This window comes from Zonotrichia leucophrys, chromosome 6 (genome assembly GCF_028769735.1).
Source record: "Zonotrichia leucophrys gambelii isolate GWCS_2022_RI chromosome 6, RI_Zleu_2.0, whole genome shotgun sequence".
In the NCBI taxonomy this organism is placed as follows: domain Eukaryota; kingdom Metazoa; phylum Chordata; class Aves; order Passeriformes; family Passerellidae; genus Zonotrichia; species Zonotrichia leucophrys.
The window spans coordinates 35,050,345-35,076,841 of NC_088176.1; the positions used below are offsets into that span (position 1 = coordinate 35,050,345).

Here is a 26,497-nt window from a genome sequence, read left to right on the forward strand (position 1 = left end):
GGAAAGGCATTTTTGGTGGTGGGAGAAGAGGGAGAAGAATGATGATACACTAAATACAGGAGGAAACACTATTAAACTTCAGGCAATTATTAAAAGCCCTAAAAAAATCAAATCTCATTAAATATCTTTTGCTATTTAAAATCCCATTTAAATGTTCCTGCGACAGATCTGAGCTTTAGCTGCCTGTAATGACAATTGCATTGCTCCAAGGAACTTACACATGATGAGATGTATTTTATACAGGTTTTTATTAACAGTCACCTGAAATCTTCAGCATCACTCACAGAGCTGCACAGCAAACACACTCAGCTATGATGCTGTTTGTACTGTCTGATGCAAGAAGGGCATGGATAACATTTGTTTAGTCAAGGACAAACAGTCCTGGGGCCAGTAGGTGGATGTAGGGAAAGGCAAAGTTGGGTAACACTTCCGGCCTGCGAAGAAACAGGGTCCCTTCAGCTAAAGGATTGGTGGGGAGAAACACAGATAAAACCAAACTGCTCTACAGTCCAGGTCACACTCCAAGGGCCACCTATGGGCCCAAACCACTTAACAAATAATCACCACAGAGTTAAGGAAATGAGTCCTGGGGTTCCAGCGGGGCTTTAACAAATACCTCTGGCTTCTCAACCAACCACAACAGAAGGCAGTGATAAGGAAAGCCAAGGATGCTGTTCCAGAGGGTGGCTGTCAGTCCTCAAAGTCAATCCTGATGGGGCCTCCTGTCAGGATGTGGTTTGCCCCGGGAACAGGCTCCGGGCCCTGCTGCTCCTCGCGCTGCCCGGCCGCCCTGCGCGCGCGTCTGCGGCAGCCCTGGGCGCAGCGCGAGCTCTCGTCCAGCGCCCCGCACACCAGGATGCGGCAGTGCAGGAACACCTCCTGAGGGGGGACACAGCACAGGGTCAGGGCACAGCCCTGGGCACCACTGCCCCTGCTGCCTGTGTGCCACAGCATGGCCCTGGCACAGGGTCCGTGCCCAGCCTCACCGCCCGCAGCTGTCTCTCTCCTTGTGTGCCCACTCCAGAGAGCCTGGCTCAGGTCTCAGAGGCAACAGTGGGGAGACAAGGGATAGAAGGTGGGAAATGATCCTCCAGGTGAAGGGATGAAAATGGCAGGAGTCAGCTTGGAAGAGCTCACATGGACTGGTAGGAGCTGCGTGTCAAGAATGCGTGAAGCCTCCCAAGGATTGATGGAGATGAGCAGAAGAATTTTAAGTGAGCTGGAAAACAAAGCCAGGAAACCAAGGGGAAAAAGGAGGAAAATGCAGGGTGATAAGGGGCTAAGTTGAGGGAAGAGGATGAATGCAAAGGGCAAGGAGGCAGCTGCCTTTTCTCCTTGCACAGCACAGGCAGGGGCAGGATTGCAGCCCCTGCAATGACCAGGAAAGCAAGCAAGATCCCTGCAAGCAGCAGCCACAAAGACCTGCAGAGGCTTGAAGCAGAATCTATTGTGCAGGATGGGAGGATGCAGGTTGGAGGCAGCAGGGATAATCAGAAAGCCAAGGAAAATTTCTGAATTTTAGAAGATCTCATCTGTTTTAACCCTACTGGGGCTCTCCAATAGCTGGAGCAGCAGCTTTATCCCTTTTGGAGCAGGCAGTATTGGCTGAGCATAACAATGACTGGAAGATCCAATTTCCTCCAACACAGAAAGGAAAGCTATTTGCATTAGGAGAAGGGCATTATCCTTCCGCTGTGTTCCCACTACAGAGCTGCTGCCCCAGAGAGACAGCCTGGTTTCACACTGAGTTAAGCAGTGTGGTGGCCTTCGGTCTGGAGTGCTGGCATCTGTACCCCCAAGAGCTAGAGAAGACACAAGGCTGAAGAGATTCCAAACTAAAACTGTGTTGTTTTAAAGACAGGGGACTGTGAAATGTGCCTGGTGACTGAAAATATTTGTCTCACCCAGCAATCAAGGGGCCACCAAGACCACCATGGAAGCAGCAATGATTTTAGCCTGTGGTGGCTTGATGTTTCAAAACTGTCCTTCATATTTTAATTTTAGTTGTTTTTAACGATCTTTAACAATTTCTCCTGAAGTACCTTTGTCAGGTACAACTGCTGGAACAGGCACAGCAGCAGCTGCCTTGGGCCAGCCACTCCATACCCTTTTCCAACTTCGTGCTGAGGGTCCTCAGTCATATCAGAGCTGATGAAATATCTAAGAGCTGAGTTTTGAGCTTACCTTGTTGTCTTTGCCCACAAACTTGAACACAGGAACCTGGAAGTGCTTGGCAAGATGGTCCTTTGACGTGTACTGCTTCACGGAATCATCAGAAACACAGCTGAGGAGAGCAGAGGGATGGGCTTTAATGGCTTTCCCAGAAATGGAAAAAAGAAAGAGAGAAGACATTCCAGCCTACTTAACCAGAGAAAGTAAAGGAGGGATTGGTTCTCTCAGGCTCAGCTACCATTTCCGCTACTTCCTCTTTGGCCACAGGAGAAAAGTTGGGAGTGATGGGGAAAAAGAGCAGCATTGCTAATGGCATCTCCAGACAGGGAACAGCTCAGCAGCAGAGGGCTGGCAGGACGTGGCCCAGTCCCCTCAGAGAGGGACTGCCAGCAAGCTGCAGGCAAGTCTGTCCTCAATTCACCTCCCTGTGCAACAGCCTGCAGTGTTATACACCACAGAATGTGCCATGCACTCACTGTACACACACAGATATGCACATAAATTATGCTTTAAATGAAGCAGCCTGCACCCACATTACTAAAATATGACAGATGATGAAAACAAAAATCCAGATTTACTTTGCTTAGTATAATTTACATTTTTCTTCCTGCTGGATTTGGTCAAACAGCTCAAATTCACTACACCAAAAATTTATAATTTTAGTTTTTCCATCACTAGCAAGGCATGATTGTAAAAGAGGTCACAGAACTGCAAGAAAATAAGCTGCTTTTATAACAAGCTACATTCCAGGTGCAGTGTATTTTTAAACCATTAAAGCCCATTTAGAGTTTGACAGACAAAAAGTTATGGCGGCTCAATAATTACTGATAATTATTGCAAAGCCTTGGGCATCTTGAGAGGCCCTGATGCTGCTGTGGGATTGCACTGCAATGCAGCTCATCCTTTCTAGCAAGTTCATTCCAAAACTGTGGACTTTGAAAGATATTAAAAAAAAAAACCAATAAAGCAGTGGTGGAAGAGACAAGAGGTACTGGTGTAGCTTAAAGCCTTGCTCTTGCAGCTTGAGAAATGTGCAATCTTTACACAGAAAATGTGCACGGAAAATTGTCAGCAATGCTGATGTTTGACATGGTCAGCTCTAAAAGAGGCAGGGGAAGGGAAGGGAAGGGAAGGGAAGGGAAGGGAAGGGAAGGGAAGGGAAGGGAAGGGAAGGGAAGGGAAGGGAAGGGAAGGGAAGGGAAGGGAAGGGAAGGGAAGGGAAGGGAAGGGAAGGGAAGGGAAGGGAAGGGAAGGGAAGGGAAGGGAAGGGAAGGGAAGGGAAGGGAAGGGAAGGGAAGGGAAGGGAAGGGAAGGGAAGGGAAGGGAAGGGAAGGGAAGGGAAGGGAAGGGAAGGGAAGGGAAGGAAGGAAGAGGAAGGGAAGGAAGGGAAGGAAGGGAAGGGAAGGGAAGGAAGGGAAGGAAGGGAAGGGAAGGGAAGGGAAGGGAAGGGAAGGGAAGGGAAGGGAAGGGAAGGGAAGGGAAGGGAAGGGAAGGGAAGGGAAGGGAAGGGAAGGGAAGGCAGAACTGCTCTTTGGAATCTCTGTGTTGTCAAAATTCCTTTTTAAACAAGGCATCTGCTTGTAAGGAAAGACAGTTAAAGACTTTTTATAGGTGGGTGGCCAAGCTCTAGGGCCATGAAGTCAACTCACAGGCACGTTCTCATTGTGAGCATATAAACTGTGATACTATTGGACACTGCCTCAAACTGACTCCTAAATCCCAGGCTCTCCAAAGGTTCTCCACACTGGTGAAAGGAAACCGACTGGTTTGGGGCTAGGGAGAGGGAAAGTGGAAGAACACCACAAAGGAGTCAGAGATATGTAGACAAAACCAGCTCAGAAACCTCATGAGTCACAAGGGCAACTCCTTTTGTGTTTGTGGGGCCACACTATATCCCACTCTTCTGGGAAACGCCAGAGACCCTGCTGCCCACTTTGGAGAGGTGAGAAGAGACAGGTATGGAAGGAAAAGGAGTGGGCCTGGTCAGGATATGGGGAAAACCACCTTATCCCTGTGTATCATGTGCCTAGGTTTGGGGAGCAGAGTGGCAGTGCCGTGGGAGCTGTGCTCTGACCCTGTCATTCGGGGCTGCAAGGCTGAAAGGAAGGCTTGCACAATGAAACATCCCCTCACAGACCAACAAACAGGGCAGCCCGAGGCACAAGAAGATGGGCTTTGCAATGGAACTACCTTAACCAGGCAGCGCTCTGCTGAGCACAGCTCCTGACCTCAGCAGTGACATGACCTGGCTCAGGTGCCCCAGGGAGCTGCAGCCTTATCAGCTGTGCCATCGGTCACTGCCTTGGCTCCCCTTTGTGCTCAGAGCAGGGAATTAACAGGGAAGAGAGCAGCAGAGGGAATTTTCCCATTCCTCAGTCCAAGGTATATCCCCTCCAATATAAACAGTGCTTCCCTTTGGGTTATGCAGTTAACTCTTGCAGGTCTGATCCCACATAAACTGATACAAAATTCCATCTTTATTGCTATGGGCTTTTGGGGCTGGATTTCTAGAAGCAAACTGAGTTATTACAGAAGTGTTTGGAGCAGGGACAACTTACCAGTGCATTCAGCTAATTTAATTTAGAATCACTGGGGCCTGCAGTGATGGCTGCAGAGTGGAGCACTTTTCCCTTCAGTGAAGTTTTAATGCCCTCTGCAGGTACCAAGGGACTGCTGGTGCCATAAATCCTCCAACCAGTGCTGGTGTGGAATCAAGAGATGACATTTCTGCCTTCTCCTTTCTCTATCCAGCTCAGGTTTTGGCTGCTGTTTTGAATCCCATCATTTTCACTCATGGGGAGAAATAAACAAATGTTTGAGGCCTTGACTCTGTGAAGGGTCCATGGGAACAGCCAAGCCAGGGAGTTGATAAAATCAATTTTTCCATTACATATCTGCTCATAAAGCCCAGAAATGTTGGGCACAGAAGGACTGCAGCCTAGGAGAGAGGGAGAAGAGGCTAATGCTGAATCCTCTGTCAGAAGGAAATGGAAACAGTACTTGTGGGTACTTTACATTGCAGGACCCTTTTGCTACAAGACAAGCACACAGGACTTGCCAGCAGCAGCTGTAACAGTGGATGATTTAGTCTGGCAGCTGAGGACATGATTGTTGTCATCATTAAATGGTCTGGCAGGCAGCATACAGGATTTACACGAGCACAGTCCCTGGACTCTCAGGCTACAACTCTTGGGTATGTCTTAGCTATTCCTTTGGCTGGATTTCCCTCCCTAGAGGACAGCACACTGCCTCACAACTATGATATTTCCTCAGAGCTCTCTGGTTATGCAGCTGGATGCAAACACTCCACAGCAATGCTGTAGCATGGCACAGTCATTTCAGCACCCAAAAAAGTGTCTGAAAAGGGGGATCATCTCAGGAGCCACAGCTGAGCCCACAGCAAGGCTCTCCAAAGCTCTGGTGCAAAAACCACTACAACAGCAAACCCACAGATCTGCACAAAATTACTTTTAGCATATCCTGGAACGATCACTAACCCCAAATACCTCAAAAAATTACAGCCAAACTGAAAGACCCTGAATTTATTGCACTGACAGGCATCAGGGAGAGCAGAGCAAGGGATTCTCCTGCAGCTCCTACCAGGATTAGCAATGGGCTCTTCTGGCTTGTACTGTAATAAGGCCATTATGACAAAATGAAGAAACTTGCTCCAGTTGCCGCAGCAGCTGCCTGGCACAGCACATGGCCATGGGGGTTCTGCACATTGGCTTGGCACTCTGTGGCTGGCAGAGAGAGGGCATCAGGAATGAAAATCTTTTCTACAGGAGCCAACTCAATTATCCACAAGGCTAGTTACAGGGAAATACATCCTGTAAAGGCTGCACTCAGAGGAACCTCTCTCACCGCCTCCCACTGTTTCTCCCAATTACTTTTGATGGGAGAGGTGGTTTCAGCTTGATGGCTGCTGGTGATTGCTGTGAGCAGGACAGACAGGCTGCTGTGGAGAGGGGAATAGTGTTTCCTGCATCACACAGACAGCTCAGCTCCACTGCCAATTCCCTCTAAATTGCCAGCAAGAGAGGCAACAGTGAACTCACCCATCTTGAATCAGGTAGTACTTCAGGATCTCATCAATTTTGGAGGTGGGAGTGGCAAAGCAGCTCTCCACCAGCGTCTCCAGCCCACTGACATGCACCAGGGGCTCAATCCCAAAGTACAGGGAGTCCCTTAGCTTGAGGGTGGGAAGGTCACCCCTGTACGGCTCATCAAAGTCCTTGTCCTTGAAGATCTCCAGGGTGAAGGGGAAGACGCCCTGGCTGCGGCTCATGATTTCCAGGGGAGAGTTCTTGAGGTTGGGCACGTAGCCCTCGGAGATGGTGTAGCGGCGCGGGAACTCGCAGGTCACCGGGATCAGCAGCTTGCTGGTGCGCACAATGATGTCCCCGTTGCTCCCCGGGGTCTGCTTGGGCAAGCCGGTCACCAGGTTGGTGGCAATGATTTTGTCATTGATTACCTGCAGCAAAGAAAGGGGACATCACTGAGAAAGACCTCTCTGGGCTGACACTCAGAGGAGCCACTGAAGGGCCAGCTTGTGAATTTACAGCCCACAACCAGAGTGATGCTTCTCATCCTCACAGACCAACTAAGGACCTCGGTCTGCTGGCAGCTGCAGTGCACCACACTTCTGCTACCCCTCTGCTAAGGTGAGCCATTGACCAGCTGCCAGTTTAACCTTTCAAACATTATCAGGAGACCAGAATCTGTCTTAGCAGGTGGATGAAGTTTGAGGGAACTTGTACCTTGTACCCTTGTGAAGCAGGAGGCGAGCAGAAAGCAGCAGCCATGCTGTCAGACACACTGCTGGAGGGGGATGGAACAAGCTCTCTGACTGCGGGATGCCAGCCCACATCCACTCTGAGGGCAGCTGCATGGCAGCTCTGAGGGTGCAGCTAAATCAGCTGTACCATCACTTACTTTGTTCCCCAAGAAAGCCACAGCCAGATCCCCAAGTCCCAGAGACTGGGCAGTAGGTATACATACATCTACAACAGTTCCACAGGACTTCAGGGAGAAATGGATGTTGACATGAGTGCCATTGGACACGCCTTTGCATGAAGTGTTGATGAGGGAAAGGTCCAGGCCTCCAACCAGGTCCTTTGGGATGTTCACCTCAATAGAGCTGGACTTGCACAGCACTGGAACTGCAAGAGAAGTCCCCAGAATAACAGCCTGCACTACAAACCTGCCAGTGAGCTGGAGAAGGGTTACACCAGATGTAACTAGGGGAATAAAAGGGGAATCCTACACAGCATTTATGATCATGATCCTACCACAGTAACCTAACCACCCACCTTGCAGTCCCACCTACACAACACAAACCAGAGCTGCCACTGCCCCAAATTCCCCAGCCACAGCAATGCAGAAAGCAGAAAACAATGAAGACAATCACTGCACTTGCAGCAGAAACTCAGCTGTGCTTTCCAGCTTCACTTAACACTCAGCACAGATTTGGTTGCTGTCTCTTGCACTGTGATGTCCTAGGAAGAGCCTTTGCCAGATATGGGTATCAAATTCACAACACCCCAGTCAAAGCCATTTGTTAAGACCCTTAATCAGATTTTACATCAAACCCAGAACATGCTGAAACAAGGCAGAATAATTCCATATAGATACCAAGCTGAAATGGAAGCACCTCAAAATGCCATAATAATATTTTTATAAGCAATAAACCCAGCTCTGACAAACAAACCAAATTAGCTCACTCATTCCACCTCCTTCCAACCTTTAAATTTTAATACAGGCCTCCGTGTGAATTTTTTAAATTAAAATTTCATTACATAAGAAGCAGGAGAAAACAGACCTTGGCCAAAATAAAAAGGAAAGAAGAGAGAATAATCTTCAATAAAAAAGTAGTTGCTGTACATATATTCCTTAGGATTATTCAGTTCAGTTGGAAGCAGGACAAACATACTGGTGGCATATATTCTGGTTTCAGCCAGAAAAAACAAACCTTTTGTAGGATTTACATTTATTATATTTTACAACCCCACAAAACCTTTTTGCAAATATACCAGTTTCCGGAGACTTTTGCCAAAATTAATTGTAGTCCCAGTCCCTGACAACATTCCTGTGACCTACCTTCCCTTAATTTCAATCATTAATTATATAATTTAAGATTCTGGATATTTGAAATAAGGCACACTTCTAAAACAGGCATTTCAACTCCCTTTAAAAATTTCCCTGTCCCAGCTCAGGTATTTGCAACAGCCTCTGAGTACCTTCAGGGAGGATTTTTGATTAGAAGATGATAATTTCAAAGAGATGTGCTAAAATGTATGCAGAGTGCCCAAAGCAATATGTTCCCATAATGACACTGCTGGGTTAGAACAGTAGCTTAAAGAACTAAAAATTACCTTAACCTTCCTTCTACTGGCAGCAGAAGGCAAGTGGGAACAACTGAGCATGTCAAATGGCACAGCTCAGGAGCAGACAAAGGGACTTGGAGAACAGAGCACAATGCAGACAGGAACATCCTTTGGAGAACTGATTGGCTCCATCTGGATTTAAGGACTTGCTGTTCTAGCACTCCTTGATAAATAAGAAAATGTGCTGCTTTTATAAAGGTGACATTCAGGGCAAGGGATTTGGATCCCAACTGCAATTCTTCGAAGTTCAGGACTGATTTTGTTCAGGATCTCTCTGTTTCTACATGTCTTTGACTGGCACAAAGTGGGAGAAGGAAAAGATTCCATTTTCCCTGTGTTTTGGAGCTGCAGGAGATGTGTGCCCTCCACCACCTGGACACAGAAACAAGGGAAGGAAACCTCTTGACTCAAGCCAACTTGTGGCTATTTGAGAAAACACCCAGTGTGTGCCAGTCAAACATTTCAGTTCTTCACCTCACACCTCCCAGAGCACCTGTGAGAACTGGGAAAGCCTCCTCATTTCCTCTTTAAGCTCTATTTTGCACCAATGCCTCTGAGCACCTGCCCCTGGGAGGAAGCTTCTGTGGCAAGTCCAGTGCTCATTTCCCTGCCTGCCGTAGTTATTGGCACCATATTCCAGCCTCTGGCTCCTTCCTTGGTCTTTCAAAGTGCTGCTGCTTGGAGCAGAGGTTATCTCCCTGCACAGGCTGCTCTCTGGTGCTGGGGAGCCCTGACCCACTGCTGCAAACATGAACCCTGCTTACCTGCACAAAAATTCGGGCAGGGGATGGGGGAGAAGAGCATTTCATCCCTACTCTTCAGGAATAGGATGGGCTGCAAAATTCTAGAATGATCTGCACAATTCCAAGTACTTTGCTGGCTGGTATCTTTATGGAAAAATTGCAGCCTGTGATTTCTGTGGAAGATTATTAATGTTTGTTCTGAACATGGAGACAGTGCAGAGAAGGGTGGAGAGGCTGCAGATCCAATTGCTTCAGGCTACTCTGCCTACCCTGTATTGTTAATTGAACCAATATAGACCTGATTAGGTGTCACAAAAAATTGTGTGGTACAGTTCCATATGTGCTCAGAATTGCAGGCCACAGCATGGGGACATAAATTGATGAATGCAAAAGAAGAGGCAATTTCACCTTATGAGATGCTGTATCCTGATCCCAGCCTGGCTCCCAGCAGTGCTGCTGCTCTCAGGAGCAGCCTCACCAGCACAGCAGCAGAAACCCTGGCTGGGAAATCCAGGACTTGCAGCCCTGCTGGGGCTGCCTCAGGGGCCCAGGACTGAAAAACATCACAAGGTCTGATATCAATCAGACCTTCAGTCAGTGAGTGTGATCACAACTCTTGCAAACTCCCACCTCCACTGCTGGATCCCAAGTGGGCAATGCTCAACCCTGGGAGCCCTGCATTTCTAAAAAGCTTAAAAAGCAGACAATCCATCAAGCAGAACCACTCCAACTTCCTCTCTGAGGCATACCTGCCCTTTTGGTCACCAAGAAGCCCTGATCTGTCCCTCCCACTGATGTCTGGGCACTCTGTGGCATATCAGACTGCAGGAGGTTCTCTGTGCACACCAGGCAACACCAGACTGCTGGTAGCCTGGATGTATTTGCAAAAGAAATCTTTGCAGAAACCAGGGAGCTTGTTTATTCCATGGGCATGCCATTGGCACAAGTGACTCAGCATGAAGGACTCCTGGGGAAAGTTCAGATGGAAGGTTCTCCAAGGATAACGCTGCCCTGGCCTCCACACAGCAGAAGCAACAGTCAATTTTTGGATGCTATCCTGGGCACTTTTCCAAGGGGCAGCAGGAGCACCGAATATCAAAGCTAGTGCCCTGCTTCAAGGCACAGGAATGCTTACTGGAATGGCACACTTGGAAAAAAACATGCCTCTCTCTTTAACCCTGTTCTTGGAAAGGACTGGACTGCTTTAGCTGGCAGTTTGAAGTTTGAAGCATGGAAAATGTCAGCTCTAACAGCATAAATTTGTCAGGGGTGTGCACAGAACAGTATAATGGGAGATGTTTGTGGGAAATAGCAGAGGTAAGAAGATTTCCAGAAAGCTGTAAAAGCAGGCCTAAGAAACAGAAAGAACAGAGAACTAGCTACAGCTGCAAAGGCTGAAAGTACAGAAAGTTACAATGGTATAGCAAGCAAGGACATTAAATTACATCTTGAGTTTTAGGCTTGGCTAAGAGAGACCTTAAAATTGCAGGAAAATATGCTTAGCAAGGTAGTAGAAGGTTTTAAGCTTAATAATAAATGATTGTGTATTGTTAATAGAAAGAAGAAAAGTAAGCACTGTGTGAAGCAGGTGACAAAGCTCCATTAACCCAGCTGGGAAGGACAGACTAAGGGAAGACAGTAGAACCAAGAAGAAAAGTTCCTTCAGACATTCTCTCGGGGGCCAGAGGCTGCCAGGGAGATTTTGTTGGCCTACCCTGGCAAGTGTGGTTGTCTTCTGCCAGAACAAGTCCCCTGGGGCATTCACACTGGTAGGTGCCTTCCACTTCAATGCAGGTATGGCTGCAGCCTCCGTTGTTATTGTGACAGCCTTCAATTTCTGGGAAAGAGAGGAAAATCAGCACATCCTGCAGCCCCCAACAGACCCCAACCAGCCAACAATACAGCTCAAAGGCAACAGTTTGTTTCCCAGAAAATGAAGTGTAAACCCCTTTTTAAATTGTACTTCAGCATCATTATTTTTTTCTTTCAAATAACCTTAACTGCTCGATTGGTTAACTGTTTTAACCCTTTGGGATGAATATGCTAGATGAGTACTACTGTTCTCAGTAAAATAACAGAACATGAGATAAGCAAATCATAAATATAAAATATTTCTTATCATAAATATAAAATATTTCTTCCTGAGCCTGCCATTAGAAATCACTGTATGGTTTTCACTGAAATGTAAAAAATGGAAATCCCACACTGAAACCTATGTAATGCATGGAAAATAACAGCCCAAACTCCATATGAGTCAAAGCAATGGGTAAAGCATCATAATGTAAATTTTGAGATAAACTAAACCCTATTCAGCCTCAGCAGCTCAGGTAATCAAGCTGAATCTCCTGCATTTGTTCTTTTTAGCAACAAGCTGTGAGGTGGCTCACACCTCACATCCCATTCTCTACCAGCTCACAAAGCTGAGGATACATCTTCAGAAATAAAACTCACTAACAAGATTGTAAAAATCCCCAGCAGCCGTGTTAAACTCAAGAAAGGCACCATCCTTCGTACAGAAGGGAAATTAAATGATATATCAAAGGCCCTAAAAGCCAACTTGGGGAATGGCAGAAACAAATGAGTTTCCAAACAGACTATTCCAGCCCTGTCAGAAGAGTGCAGCACTTGGGAATAAAAATTGCACAGCTCATTTATGTGATGCCCCAGCAGCTCAGAGCTGGATGTGGCAGGGACAGAACCCACAGACCATTTTTGGCCCCACACACCTTGACAAATAACTTAAGGAGCAACTCTGCACAGCAGCATTTCCCAGCAAAGTGTCATTGCCTGGATGACTGATGTACCAGCAGAGCTCAGAGAGCAGATTTAGCTCTTTTGGGTAGCTGAAAAGTGAGGCACACATGTAGTTGTTTTCCTTGTCTGAGGCCCCACAGTGTCTGTGAACAGCACACAGCAGCTTTGCTGTGAGGGGGCACAGTGCTTTTCCACAGCTCACCACAGAAACCATCAGGCACTCATCAATTTCTGCTGGGATTGCCTATTTGTGCTCAGGGATGTTTGTACATTGTTAGTGACAACACATCAGGCCCACAATTTGGTCTTTAAGCCACAAGTCTAAATTTATCAAGGGTTTTCAAGCTGGCTGTGCCACCACTGTGAAGGAACTGTGGCAGAGAGCACAGAGCAGCAGAGCCCACAAACACCAAAGATCAGAATGCTGCCCTAATCCCAAATGTAACTTCTGTCTGCAGATTGGCATCCCCTCTCCTCAATCACTATCCTGGGAGGCTAAAGTGATCCTCGTGCTCTAGTCCAATGTCATGGCATTACCCCTTGCCTAATGTGAGCTGGAAAAACCCAGGGCTGCTAAATCTGCCCCCTCAAAACTCTACCCCACAAATCTCCAGAGGTTCAAATCTCCAGATATCAAATCCCAACAAGTTCTGCCTGGACAACCAATCTTCCAGATCCACTGCTGCCTTTCCCCCATGGAGATAAACACAAGCAAATCCTAACAGAAAGGGACAAGGCAGTGAGAACAACAAGGAGATTTCTCTCTGCTGGCTTAGAAGGATATTTTAGTATCAACCTCTCTGGCAAGCACAGAGGTGATATCAATGACATTTAATCCCAGGTGCAAGGAGCCAAGAGACAGCCAGTGCTGCAAGGGAATGATTTGCAGAGTTTCCAGCAGCCTGTGGGAGCTGAAGCCTCACCTTCACAGGTTTTGCCATCACTGCCCAGCGTGCGCCCGACCCCGCACTCACAGCGGAAGGAATTCTTCAGGTTAACGCAGAACTCGCTGCAGCCCCCGTTGTTCTGCTCACACTCATTTTCATCTGGAAAAAAACAGCTCTGGAATGGAATGAATAATCCCACTACAAGTAGTAACACTGACAGTAGCTTTTGAATATCTTGGTAGAGCTCTGAAAACTGCTCCTAATTCTTTTTTAAAAGCTGAAGTGTCTTCTGTGTCTGTCTGCCCTTCTTTTTTTTTGTCTTTGTTCTCTGAGATTCTAATCTCTCTACCTGATTTAATCTCTGTGTGCAAAAAGCAAATCAAACAGAGAGAAAGGAACAGACATTACTCTTGCTGAGCCACAAAATGAATGACTTCTCTAAGGCAGGCCAGGATGCTGAGGTTATCAATTAAAGTTCACATGGGATTTCATCAAAACAGCTTAGAAGCTGGCATTTATTAGGCATCAGAAGCTTAAAACCAAGAAAAAAGAAAAGTACCATTTTAACAGGTGAGAGATGAGCTCTCTCAGGTACCTGTGGTCCCACACATGCACAGAACCCACAGCTGGCAGCTGCTGGTGGTGTCTCCTTCCACAAGCAATGTGAATTGGGTATTTTTAGCCAAAGGCTTGGCTGGTGCCTTGCTTTGGGAGGCAGGAAGCATATCCAGGAGAATCCCACAGACTCTGCTTTTCACACACGTGACAGGCTCCACACTTTCCCTTCTAAAAATAAATCTAAAGTTGCTTAAAAACAGAAGGTGAAGAGGGAAAGGGCTACTGGCATGGAGATGTTGTTAGAAGGGCCTAGAGATTGTCTTGGTCAAGGGCTGGGCCCAGAAATTCCCCTGACTGATCCTTCCAAGTTCTACAGCACACACAGATCTCTGTCCCTGCTCTTCCCCACTGGTGACAAGCAGCACTTCTGGGACATTTCTGGTTGTCTTGAGACTGCATTGGGACAGTGCTGAGCTGATTTTAACCCTGGCTTAGCAGAACATCCAGGCCTTGAAGAAGTCAAAGGCAATGCATCAGGTTGGTGGGTGTGTGACAGGAAGTCTAAGACCTTATTTAACCCCTAAATGAAAATGTAACTCAGGATCAGCTGCTCTACTCTGGGATTTAAATAATCTCATGTATTGAGGAGAGGCACAGAGCTGCTCAGCCTTCACAGAATGGTCAGGGTTGGAAGGGACCTTAAACCTCATCTTGTTCCATCCCTTGCCACTATCCCAGGTTGCTCCCAGCCCTGTCCAGCCTGGCCTTGGACACTTGCAGGGATGGGGCAGCCACAGCTGCTCTGCTGCATCACTGCAGCAGCTTCAGTCCCCCTCTTTGGGGCAGCTGGGAAAGGAAGCACACTGTCTGTTTAGGAAAGACAAACAGGGATTTATTTGGTTTCTCCATAAGCAGGGCACAGTTGCTCTCAGAGATGTGATTGCACAATTACTCAGCACAACAGAAAGTTATTGGAAAGACCATGGAGCCACACAAGAGAGGCTGCAGGGAGGTGAAGCAGTGTGAGCATTCCAGCTGAGGTGCTGTGCCACCTGGGAATCTCCAGGAGAAGCAGCAGGGCAGAAATCCTGCTCATGGGGGAAGGAAAGCAGCTGCAGCACAAACAGACAGGCTCAGGACTCCTGTGTGCCTCCCTGCTGCAGGAAATCTTTCCTTTGAGCCTGCCACACATTCACTGAGTGCTAGTGCTTGTCAAGGGCACTTCTGTGGCTGGAAGGCTTGCACAGAAGCAGCCAATAAATGCTTTTAATTATCTGAGAGAGCTCAGTCAGCCACTTGGCTGCAGACAAGTGGAGCTGCTTAAGCAAAAGCCTTCCCCAGAATCACTGGGAGCAAGTGTAACTGCAGCAGGACCATGCTGCTCCTTCCACACACTGGAATGGCTGTGGGCCCTGCCCTGATGCTCACAGGTGTGTGAAGAAAGAAACCACCCATGGCTGCTTTGTCAGTGTAGCCCCTATGGAGCAGACTGGACCAACTCTGCTTTCAGCTTCACTCCTAAATCAAGTGACAGATGAGATTCCTCCTCCCCCAAACACCCTTTCCTCCATCCTCTCCTATCCATCAGTGTAGCTCTGCAGCTCTCCAACAGCCACCCCCTCCCAGCCCCTTGATTTGTCCCATCATCTTCCTGACCTCTCAGTCCAGGTGCCCTCCCCCAGCACCACACACAAAAAACAGAGCTCTCCTCAGAGCTTCATGGGGATTCCCCCACAAATCTCCAAAGCCCACATTCCCCACTCTGCTCTCACCTCCCTGCTGGCCATGCTGGTCTCTGCCACCAAGTGCCAGCTCCCTGAATACCCTCTTGTCATGCTGCCTAAAACCATTGCAGCTGTGGTGGGACTTACAGTTCTTTGGGTCTCCTCAAGCCCCAGGCTCTGGACAATGTCCCAAAAGGGCAGGAAGTATGATGGAGTTTAGTGTGCAGCCCTACAGCAGTCAGATTTTTTTTTTTTGGATGAGAGATATTCAAGAGTGTGTGAGAGGAAATCTCTAATGCCAGACTGCACAGCACTTCCTGAGTACCACAGTGACACCACAGAATCCTGCACCACAATCCTGCAAAGAGACTCTGCTACTGCCTTCAGCAGCTGAACCATGCAGAAAGCAAATCCAGCCTGACAAACATGGAGCTCCAGGGGTACCAGAATGGATGCAGTCATGAGATGTCATATCTTGGAGCCATTTACAGAATCATAGTCCTGGTTCTAAGCAGCAAAGGGGAAAAGTCCTCTCAGAATATGTCATTTTTTATAGTGCTTTGTAAGGCAGGGGATTGAGATGTGAGCAATGAAACAAAGGGAAGAAAAGCATCACAAGTGGCACAGCTTATTTCCACCCTTACCAAGGCATGTCTGGCCATCGTGTCCGAGTGTTGTACCCGGGGAACACGTGCAGTCACTGGTGTCCAGGCAGGAGTCCTGGCAATCCACCACATCACAGATGTCATAAAAATCTAGGGCACAAGAACAAGGTCAGCACAAAGCCCTGAACATGTAAGGAAAGCACAGGATTTGTCCCTTCAGCTTCCCACCCTGTGTGCAGCCTCTCAGTTACAGACCTGGCCCACATTGGCAAAGCTGACCTGCTGAAGCTGCTGAGAAACAATCAAGTTTAATTACTGCGAGGCAGAGATGCAAATTTTTACTTTGGTAGCGTGCCAAGACAAGCCTCAGGGCCCACAGGGAGCATTAAACCACTGAGGCCAGGTCAGATGTGCAAAAATCCTGCTAGAGGAACAAAGCAGGTAAAACGGCTGGAATGTGACAGTGTTGGGGTGTGATGTAATAGCCTGTCTCAGCTACCCCAGTTCTTTCCCCAGGTGTGCCAATCACCTCTCCTTTCCCCTCCCTTGCCCCTGCTGGGTGCTGTCCCTCAATCTTGGCATTCCAGAAAGGGGTTGTGTGATCAGCAAAGTTCAAAAGATGCCTCTCAGCCCTGGAGAGATTGGGCCATCCAGGTGTCATTTGTCCCCTGAGACTTCGCCCCCTTACCTGGTTGGTGGGATCCCTACCCCTTCCCTCCCCCTCTCCCTGGGGTTAAGGGAACAGCAACCACGCAGTTCTTGGTTCTGTTGGAGCTGTTGCTACATTCAGAGGCCTGAGTGCTAGGAATAAAACTCTGGATCGAAACCCTCCAGCAGAACCCGACTCCTTTTTCCTTCACCTTGCCTTGAAGCCTTTCCACCAGAGGTAGACCTGAGTTCCTGCTTGCCTGGACTTGTCCCAAGCGCCCAGCTGCAGCATCCAGCCAGCCAACGGTGTCTCTGGAGTGAAACACCACACACCCAGCCAGCCAAAGGTGTCGCTGAGGTGAAACCACCACAGCACCCACCCTTGGTCAAGCAGCAAGGACCAGACAAGCCCAGGCATGTTCCATCCGGCAATATTGGTATTAAATTCCAATATGACAGGCCACCACCTGGAGAAGCCAAGGGGGGCTCAGGGAGGACCAAGGGGGCTCAGGGCAGTGACTTACGGCCGCAGTAGGCGTGGAAGCAGACGCTGGGCTTGCTGAGGTGGTACACGAAGTACCCCCCCGGGCAGGCCTTGACCTCGATGCTGGCGTTCCAGAGGCAGCAGTTGCCGCTGAAGCTGGCGCAGGCCTGGCGCCGCACGATGCCGTCGGCCGGGCGCGGGTGGCTGCCGTTCATCCAGAGGGGGGCGTGCGTGCCGCAGTGGTTCTCGGGGATGCAGAAGGTGGGCATGGCGTCCCCGGCCATGCCCGTGAAGCGGTACCACTCGCCGTCGATGCCGCTGTCGCACGTGGGCTGCCCGTGAGAGCCGTTGATGCGGTGCTCCGTGTTCCTCCAGGGCTCGTTCAGGCTGATGTAGGCCGAGCAGGGGTCCAGGGCTGGGACACACACACACAGACAGATATCAACACGGCTGGTAGATATCAAACTGAGGTGTTGATGGATTGTTCTGGTCTCTCTCAGTGCTACTGAGGGAACCCCAGCCAGCCCCGAGATGGTGAACAGTGAGAGGGGGGCACTCTCCCATGCCCTGGGGGTACAGAAGCAGCCAGGCTGATACCTGGGGGTACAGAAGGACAGAAGGCAGCCAGGTTGATCCTGGGGGTACAGAAGGACAGAAGGCAGCCAGGCTGATCCCTGGGGGTACAGAAGGACAGAAGGACAGCCAGGCTGATCCCTGGGGTACAGAAGGACAGGGCAGCCAGGCTGATTCTGGGGGTACAGAAGGACAGAAGGCAGCCAGGTTGATCCTGGGGGTACAGAAGGACAGAAGGCAGCCAGGCTGATCCTGGGGGTACAGAAGCAGTCAGGCTGATCCCCAGGGATACAGAAGGACAGAGGGTAGCCAGGCTGTTCCTAGGGGTACAGAAGGCAGCCAGGCTGATCCCCAGGGGTACAGAGGGCAGCCAGGCTGATCCCCGGGGGTAAAGAAGGACAGAAGGCAGCCAGGCTGATCCCCAGGGGTACAGAGGGCAGCCAGGCTGATCCCCATCCCCAGGGGTACAAAGGCAGCCAGGCTGATGGCCTGCAGCAGAGGAGATGCTGGAACAACAGCAGAAGATAAAGGGCCAACTCTTAGCAGGGGTTAATCCAAGGTTTTATTCAGGGGCTCTGGGGAGCTCCTGCACCTCAGGGGGCTCCTGCTGAGAGCCCTGGGAGAGGGGCCAAGGTTACATTTAAAGGGAGGCGGAAACCGAAAGTAGATAACATTTTACTGACCAATGAGTGACCCTAAGGGATGGGCACTGGGGCATGGACATTTAGGACAGTGTATGGGGCAAGGCTTGGGGGGCTGACCCCTGGCCTCTGGCTGATCACTCAACGACCTGGACCAAAGCTTCTAGATGGAGGGGGTGGGATGCTGAGTGATTGAAGAGAGCCAGGGTGGTGATTTGGGGATGATCTCAGCCAGGGAGAGGGATTACACAGGTAAAGGGAAGGGCTACAATCTGGGTAAATCATTTGGGAAAAATACTGGGATACAAACCCAAAACTATTACAAAGTATTACAAGGTATAAAATCACACTACAACAATGGATTGTTACAAAAGCGTTTTCTTTCCTCTGTCCCTGACTTAACAGAACCCTTGTGATCTGTTCTCAGCCCTGGGGAGAAGAGCAACTCATTGCCTTGTGGAAAATCCTGACAGCTTGTCTTAAAGGTCTTGGAGGAACAAGTGAATTAACAGAGCTCTTACAACGTTCTGCGACAGTCTGACTTGCTGATTAGCTGACAGGAAAAAAAAAGATACAAGCAAATCTGAGGTCTAGGTAATGATTTTGCCATAGGAAATACACCCTGGGATCTAGCCTAGGACAAAAACCCTCTGGTCAAGACAAACTGAGCGCCTACAATCCCCTCCTGAAGTCACTGGTAACTCTCCCAGCTGCCCTGGAACAAAGGACTATATCTCAAACAAGTTATGCAGCCTCTTTTAAAACCCACCCACAGCCAGTGTCAGCCCTCACAGCTGAGCTGCCAAACCTTTTTAATCATTATCTTACAATTTAGAGGGTGTGAAGGTCTGAATTGGGACATTCTGGGGAGCAACACATTAAACCCTCCACACAGCTGTTCCTTGCAAGCCCACAAACCCTCCTGTTTGCACAGGAGATCAGCTGCTTGTGAGTGGAGTGAAGTGAGTGTTTGTGGGGGCAAGACATGAACACATGGACCTCCTGGCAGTGCTCAAGGAGTGTGTCCCTTTCCAGAGGCCTCTCTGAACCTTCTGCAAATAATTAAAATATGAGAGGACTATGGGGAGAACATAAATGAGGAATTTAAGTGTTCATTAAATTTTCAATCTCCTCCTAATTAACCCTCATTTGGCAGCTTCCTCACTGGAAGTCCAGAGGTTCCATTTTGCCTTACATTTAATACCTGATTAAGCACAACTTATCCATGACAAGCAATTCCCCATTAAGCAAAAGGAATGCTAATACTGCCCTGAGTAAGGAAAATTGATTACCATTTCCTAAAATTAGGCTAATAAAACCAATCACTCTGACAAAATGCATCTTGGACTGCAACAGCCTCAACCTTCCACAGAACATTTCTTTTGAAGTTCTAAAGCTGTGCTGTTTTGACAATAGTGTGATGGAGTTTGGGTGAGGGAGGAATACTATGCTCTTCCTATTAGAAACACAAATGATCCTGGTTCATTATTTGCATTTGTTTCACTGACTTTAAAGTGGGAGCTACAAGTGCTTCAGAGAATAGACTTTAAGTCACTCTTATTTAGCTGTGTCCTCTGTACATATCTGTCCCACAGATGTGCTACCTTGTAAAAATATCTCACAATTATAACACTTCTCATGCCTTCCTCAGCCACAGATACATTTTGCTAGGTCTCAAATAAAAGGCAGGAGCAGCTGCCAGAGTCAGGAGTGCTGCCGAGCTGGCACAGGGAGCATGGATCTCGGTTATGGAGGAATCTCCAGTGCCACGATTCAAAGACATGCAGAGGAGCTGATTCACTGCCACCACAACCAGCCTGGTTCTCCTGAGCAGCAGAGAGGGGACTGCAGCAGGGAATCTCTGATGGAATTCACCAGCATTCCCTCCTGAGCTCTCCTTTTCACCTCTGCTTGCCTGCCCTTACCCACAGCCAGCAGCAGCAGTGAATGGGTAAATCCCATCCTCCAAAAGCTGGTTTGACTTCTCGCAGAAGGAAAAGGTGGAACAGAGCTTCCTCTGGGCTTCCCTCAGTGTCATTCCCTCATTTTCCACAAGAGGATTTGGTGTGGCCTTAGGTGAGTCACTGACTGAGATGAGAAGGTTTTTGTGCTGTTAAAAGCCAAATGAGGTGAAGCAGGAATGCCCTGTCAGCTTCCCAGCTGGGCAGCACTAAAAATACCAACACTCTCATTAGCTTTCATGTAATTATGAAATATCCTTTGGAGACAGACTCTGGGAACGCTCAGCTAGGGAGATTACATTGTCTCCTAAACATCCAGGAGAGAATTCAAAGGCAACATTTAGTGAGATGAACATGCAGCAGCTCAGAGGGAGCTGGAACAGGCACATCAGGGGAATTGAGGTAGCACTCCCTCACATCTTTCATTCCCCTGAGAGCTTCTGGCAGGAGTGAGGGGGAAGCAAACCAGCAGAAAAAGCAGACAGTGCTCTTTGGAACACTGCACATCCTCACAGCCACCTTTGGACTGCCAGTGCTGCCCCACACCAGCCTCCCTACAGACACCAAGCAGTCTTTGGCAGCACAGTTTTTTTCATTTCAATTAATTAAATTGAGTTTTAAGGAAAAAAATCCACAAAAACAGAGAAGGGACTGATCACTCTCTCCCCTCTTCTCCCCAAACAACAAGCTTGGGGGGTTTGCACAAGACTAATAACTGTCTCCAGCTCACTACTTTTCATTTTTCTTGGCTCAATTCTTTTCCTCCTCAATGCTTCTTGCGTGGCCAGAGCAATTGAGGCTGACAAGCACTAGCTACAAAGCAAAGCTTTTCCATTTGTAGGTTTGATGCTATCATTAGTTCTCTGACTGACATGGTAGCAGCTAGACTGGGTGACAAATCAGGTGACAAATCAGGCTCCAGCAAGCACTGGTGAGTGCCCCATGCTGCAGAGATTAATCCTGGGTGCACTGTGTAACTGGAGGTCTCTGCTCCAGCACAACTAAGCGATAAAGGCAGCAGCAGTACATTGTGGCACTAAATTCAGTTCAGATTTGTGACAAGGAAGCAGGTGAAAAGGTAGAACAACTCTGCTCATAGAGTCTGTCCTCCAAAGGGACAGGAAAATCCCACAGTGTCTTGGCAATAGAGGTTCTCTCAGTATGGGAGACTTAACACTGTAACAGAAGGATCTTCCCAACTGGAAGGAATTTCACATCACCTTCAAACAAAAAGGATGTTTCTCCCAGCTCCCAGTCTTTCACCTAAGAATACCAAGGCTCACTGTGAACCTTGGAGATGGCAAACAGAAATAAGGCAATGCCTCTTTACTCACCCATTGAAGACACTGGCTGGAGCTGGACAACAAAGTAAATGCAGAAAAACAAGTACTGGAACATCCCACTGAGCCAAGGAAGAGCCACCACTCAAGGGACAGAGGCTTCAAAGTCCTTGCACAGGCTGTGGCTCTTGCAGCCTTCCTCTCAGTGGAGCTTCTGACTCCAGGCTTCCAGCAGAGCAAGTGTGATTGCTCTCCTGGAAGTTTTATCAGAGGAAGAAGCTGAAGGGACGTGGGCTACAGCTCCAGCCTTGACCTCCCCAGAGCAGCTCTGCCCCTGACTGACAGCAGGGATGTACTCACTGATCAATCTTGTGTTTTAGACTTGACCTGCTATTGTTTTCTGCCCTGACTGCCCCACAGTGACACCTCCTCTATCTTATCCAGAGAAGAATTCTAACCAGGGACACCCGGACATCCCGAAGGGATGGAAAAGGAGAACAGATGGGTGCTTGTTATCTGTGCTCCTTCCACAAGTCCCACTCCATGGCTGCCTCCAGGCAGAAAACACAGCTAAGGAGCCTCAACTGCAGGAAACAGTGGCCAAAGGAGCAGCACTGATCCTTCCGAGCACAGATTGCAGAGGAGTGCCTGGAGCAGAGCTACAATGGGAACATCAGTCAAACTGAAAGACTGGTGTCCCCCAGGGAAATGAGCTGTTCCTAGGCTACACACAGGCCCCTTCCACTCCTGGTCACACAACCTGACCACTGCAGCGAGATTATCAATCAAGGCAAGTAAAGACACAGACACTTTTCTGCAGTGTTCTCGCAAATCTCTTGGCTTGAAAAAATAAATCAATCTCAACTTTATGGAGTTAATTTTGGTGCACAACAGAGTATTCTAAGGACCTCTCCTGACTAGCTCAAACCAAACTGGGCTGAGTCACAGGTGACAGCCACAAGCTCTAGATGCAGCACACTGAAATGTGTTCTTAACTACAGCAAGCCCAGAAAGGGTTCTTCACCCTCACCCCACCCCAAGAGCTCTCCATCAGCAATGAGTGCAGCTGAGCCTGCAGTAATTACACAATCAGGCAAATGTGGGAATCTCCCCATTGCCTTGGCATCCTGCATTTCTGCAGCAGCCTGGCCTACGAAAGGACACCAAGCTTCAAATCCCAGCTGCTGCTCTACTCCACCCCAGCACAGGAGTCTTCTTTCAGTGGTGAATGATTCCAAGGAACAACAAAAAAACTCCAAATAAATTACTGATATTGCTCCCATAAGGAAAAAAAAATTCTTGTGGCTCTATTGTGCTGACAGCTATGCAGTACCAGAAAGGCTTGTCCAACAACAGGAAAAGAGTACAGATTCACTACACAAAGCTATCAAGGCAGATAACCCTCAAGAGGTGACAATGTGAATTCCCAGAAGAGAAACTAAAATTGAACAGAGAATAATACAGCAAGCCACTGGAATTTCTATTTTGCCACTTTCATTGAGAGGCTGCTTCGTACTCACGATGCCAGGTAAATAAAACTGACAAGCCTGAATGGAATGCTCTGTTTGTGTCACAGGTGTGTACAGCTCCCTGAACCATCCCTCACCAGCTGCTGTTGTTTTGTAGCTGCTAGATGAGCCTGCTACAACAAGGCTTTGACAGGCACATGGCAGTGACTGACAGCTGACAACACAGAGAAATGAACTGCAGCATGGCAAAGTGGAGCCTCAAAAGTGTCACCTACAGGCCCTATCAAGTTCTCAAAAGTGGATTAAAGCAGGAGGTGCCCCAGCATTCCCAGAGATGGCGCTATCCCAAATCATCATAACATCTAATTGAAGAAGTGGTCTCAAGCTGGAGAAGACAGCCAGACTACCTCTAGACATTTCTGGGAAGAAGCACCAGAGGCAACTCTTCTATCAGCAGCCTCTCTTTGAAAGTTAATTTGGGTGATACTCATAGCTCCAATTCCCCCACAAACAGCTTATGCCTCAGGGAGCTGTAACAGTCCTGATGGGATAAATGGAGAGAAAAAACCCAAAGAAAAAACCTCCCTGCAAGGAGATGCTCTGTGGGAGAGACAATTCCAACAGGGCATTCTCTAGGACCTGCACTCTCTAGCAAATATATTTTTCTGACCTCCACATTTGCACCTCAAAGACTGATGCACCCAACACCCCAAAAAGAATCAGCTTCAAGTTAGAATATTTTAAAAGAAGCTGCAGGTACTGTTTAAAATATATGAAGAAGGAAGGCAAAATTAAAATAGAGGACAGGGATTTTATTTTGGTACCCAAAAGGGATTTTCTAAACCTGCTTCAAAGCCTGTGCATATCTGTTCTTAACACAAGAAAAATGCTCATTTTGCAGGTGGCAACCATTCTTCTTGTGGAAGAGAGATCTCTGCAGGGCTTTACCACCCTCACACAAGGAACTCGAATTCTTCCAAGCACTGGCTGGGCTGGAAAGCCTCATACAGTTTGTAATGGACTCATGAATAAAAATGCTTTGGCATTTGCTGAGTGGTCTGGGTTTTGTCAGAGCCACCTCTCAGGACACAGCAATGCCTGGGAGGTGTGTGAAGCACAGCTCTGGGTGCAGGAACCTGCAACCTGCCCAGAAGGAGCAGGAGGAAGAGCTAATCAGCACTTCCTGCTGCAGGGAGGGAGGAGAGCCCGGCACACAGGCTCCATGTGTGGGATTGACTGGAGGATGCACGTTCACAATAAGCCCTGACAGGCAGCTGAGATGGATTGCACTGAAGTCAAGGACTTGGAGATAGGCCTGGTTGCTGTAAACAACTTGTTCCAGCACTCAGAGCCATGGGAAGGGCTGGGAGATCAGGGAGGGAGCACAAGCTGAGTGAAATGTGAGCAAACTCCTCACAAGTACAGCACTGAGAGCCCAGAAACATCACTCCTAGTTAAGAGTAGCAGTTGTTTCCTTTCCCTGAGTGGAGCACTGTGATGCACAACTTGGTGTTTGAGAGTGTTTTTCCACAGGTCCTACTAACCCAAGTCCTATTTTCCATGCTCCTCCATTTTCAGATGGCATAGACAGCACACAAAAACTGTAAAAACAATCAGGGGCAAAAAGAGAAGCAGAAGTCATCTTTTAAGAGCCCTCAGAGCCACAGCAGCACAGCCTAAGAGCAGTTCTCCCCTGCTTCAGGGCTTAGGTGCACTGCAAGTCTAATTTTCATTACTGGATTTTACTTTTCATCCTTTTAAATGCCAGTAAAGAAAATAAGCCTGATGGGTTTTTAAAAAAGAATAATTAGCATCTCTTAGGATAGGTAGAAGAACACTTACAATATAAAAATCTCCTTCCTCAGTGAAAATGAAGTCATGCAATGGGGCACAGAGGAAAGAAGCTTGCTTTTCTATCTCCACAGACACAAAAACCCCAGGGGATATCAAAGAAATTGGTCCACTGGCTCAAAGACAGGGCAGCTTGGCCAGCTTCACATGGCTGGCTCAGTGCCATGGTCTGACAGCCAAGAGCAGCTTCAGAGCCTCATGCAAACCCTCTTGAAGCCAACATGGAAGCACAAGAACTTGCAGCAAGGTGATCATCACTGCTGCCTGCCAGGCAGGAAGGGTTACAAGGGGAAAGAAAAAGGGTTTCTTCTTTGCTCTTCAGGAAAAAGGAGCCATGAACAGCTTCCCTGCAGGGGCCTGCAAGGCAGAGCCTCATGGGTGTGGCAAAGGGAACTTAATGCTGTTCTCCAGGAAACTTTGAACTGGTCATGTGTTAAAACCCTAGATACTAAGAGTTTTGGGCTTTCTATACTAAAAAACACAGACCCTCAAGAGAACATTACATTTAACCTAAAGCCATAAAAAACCCCAACTTCCATACATTTATTTGAAACCCGACTTCCATAAATGTATTTGAAACACAACTTCCATACATTTATCACAGAAGAGGTTAATCAAAAGCTTGACAAAATCAGTAGAAAAAGCAGCAGCTGAGCACTGCAATGCTCCCTGCTGCCTCTCCCTCAGCAGGGCTGAGGAATGCAGTGGCACATTGAAATTCAGGCAGCACTGCCTGCTCTGCAAGTGCTGCCAGGGGAACAGGACCCTATCACCTGCCTGGCTCCCAAGGGGAAATGCTGCTGCAAGAGTGTGTGCTGATGCTGAGATAAGGGATCAGGAGAGCAAACAAACCCTGCCCTTCCCTTCAGTGTGAGCATTCCAAGGCACTGAGACCGGAGTGGGAGGCTTGTGGATTTCAGGGCACAAGTGTAGCCACTCTCCTCACTTGTGTAACCCACACCATCTCTAGAACAACAGTAATTCATGTGCAGGAACAGTTTTGTAACAGTATCTTCTTGTTTTCAAAATAGAAATGGTGGTGCTAAGATGTGACAAAGTCTCCTGCTCTCCTGAATGCCAAAATGGAAGAATTCTTAGCAAGTGAGCCAAACAATTTACCTAAGGGTGGCAGCAGCTCACCTGGGGACAGCAGCAGAGCAAGGGCTGCTTGGAGGAAGGAGGCCTGTCAGCAGAGATTAAAGGTAGGTGATAACAAACAGCTTCCAGCCCTTCCCCTCCAGACACAAGAGTTGTTTTTTTCAAAAACTAGCTAATCATGGATGGTAATTTTTTTGAGCAGTCCATGGAAACCTGCACCAAACATCTCATCCTAATAATCCATAAAGTCAGGACCAAGCACACTCTGCTGATTCCCAAAGCTAATGAACAAATCATGTGTCACCATGACAAAACAAACCACTCAAGGGCCCAGACAGAAAGGAACTGAAGTCTGACACTCTGGTTTTTCTCCAAAACAGCACTTGAGTGCATACAGAAATCCACTGACCCCACAGGTACCTCTTTGGGGTTGCTGGGCATTATTGCCCATATATATTCTTATCCTGCTACTATGCTGGCCAAACAAAGGAAGATCTTTCTAGACCAAGTATCTCTACCTCTGCCTCCCCACCTCAACTGCTCCTGAGATCCCTGTGTTAGGCAGCCAGGCCTGGCAGCCACATCTCCATCCAGGCTTCTTCAGGAAAGTTATGATCTGCACCACCACGGCCTCAGTGAGGTAAGGTCAGTCAGGAAGACACA

The 26,497-nt window shown here is 48.2% G+C and overlaps 1 protein-coding gene across 2 annotated transcripts; it reads right to left on the reverse strand.

Moving 5' to 3' along the window:
* Positions 1-175: 175 nt before the first annotated feature.
* On the reverse strand, positions 176-26,482 carry OIT3 (oncoprotein induced transcript 3). Of its 2 annotated transcripts, none has more exons than XM_064717092.1 (9): positions 26,367-26,482; positions 17,002-17,376; positions 15,869-15,979; positions 12,979-13,101; positions 11,016-11,138; positions 7,174-7,334; positions 6,231-6,646; positions 2,185-2,284; positions 176-879 (listed from the first exon to the last, which is right to left on the reverse strand). In XM_064717092.1, exons 2-9 carry the CDS (start codon positions 17,243-17,245, stop codon positions 691-693), a joined length of 1,467 nt encoding a protein of 488 aa, XP_064573162.1. In that variant the 5' UTR covers positions 17,246-17,376; positions 26,367-26,482; the 3' UTR covers positions 176-690. The 2 variants fall into 2 exon arrangements, with proteins under 2 accessions (XP_064573162.1, XP_064573161.1); XM_064717091.1 differs by lacking the exon at positions 26,367-26,482 and adding an exon at positions 21,471-22,352.
* Between the last annotated feature and the right edge of the window lie 15 nt (positions 26,483-26,497).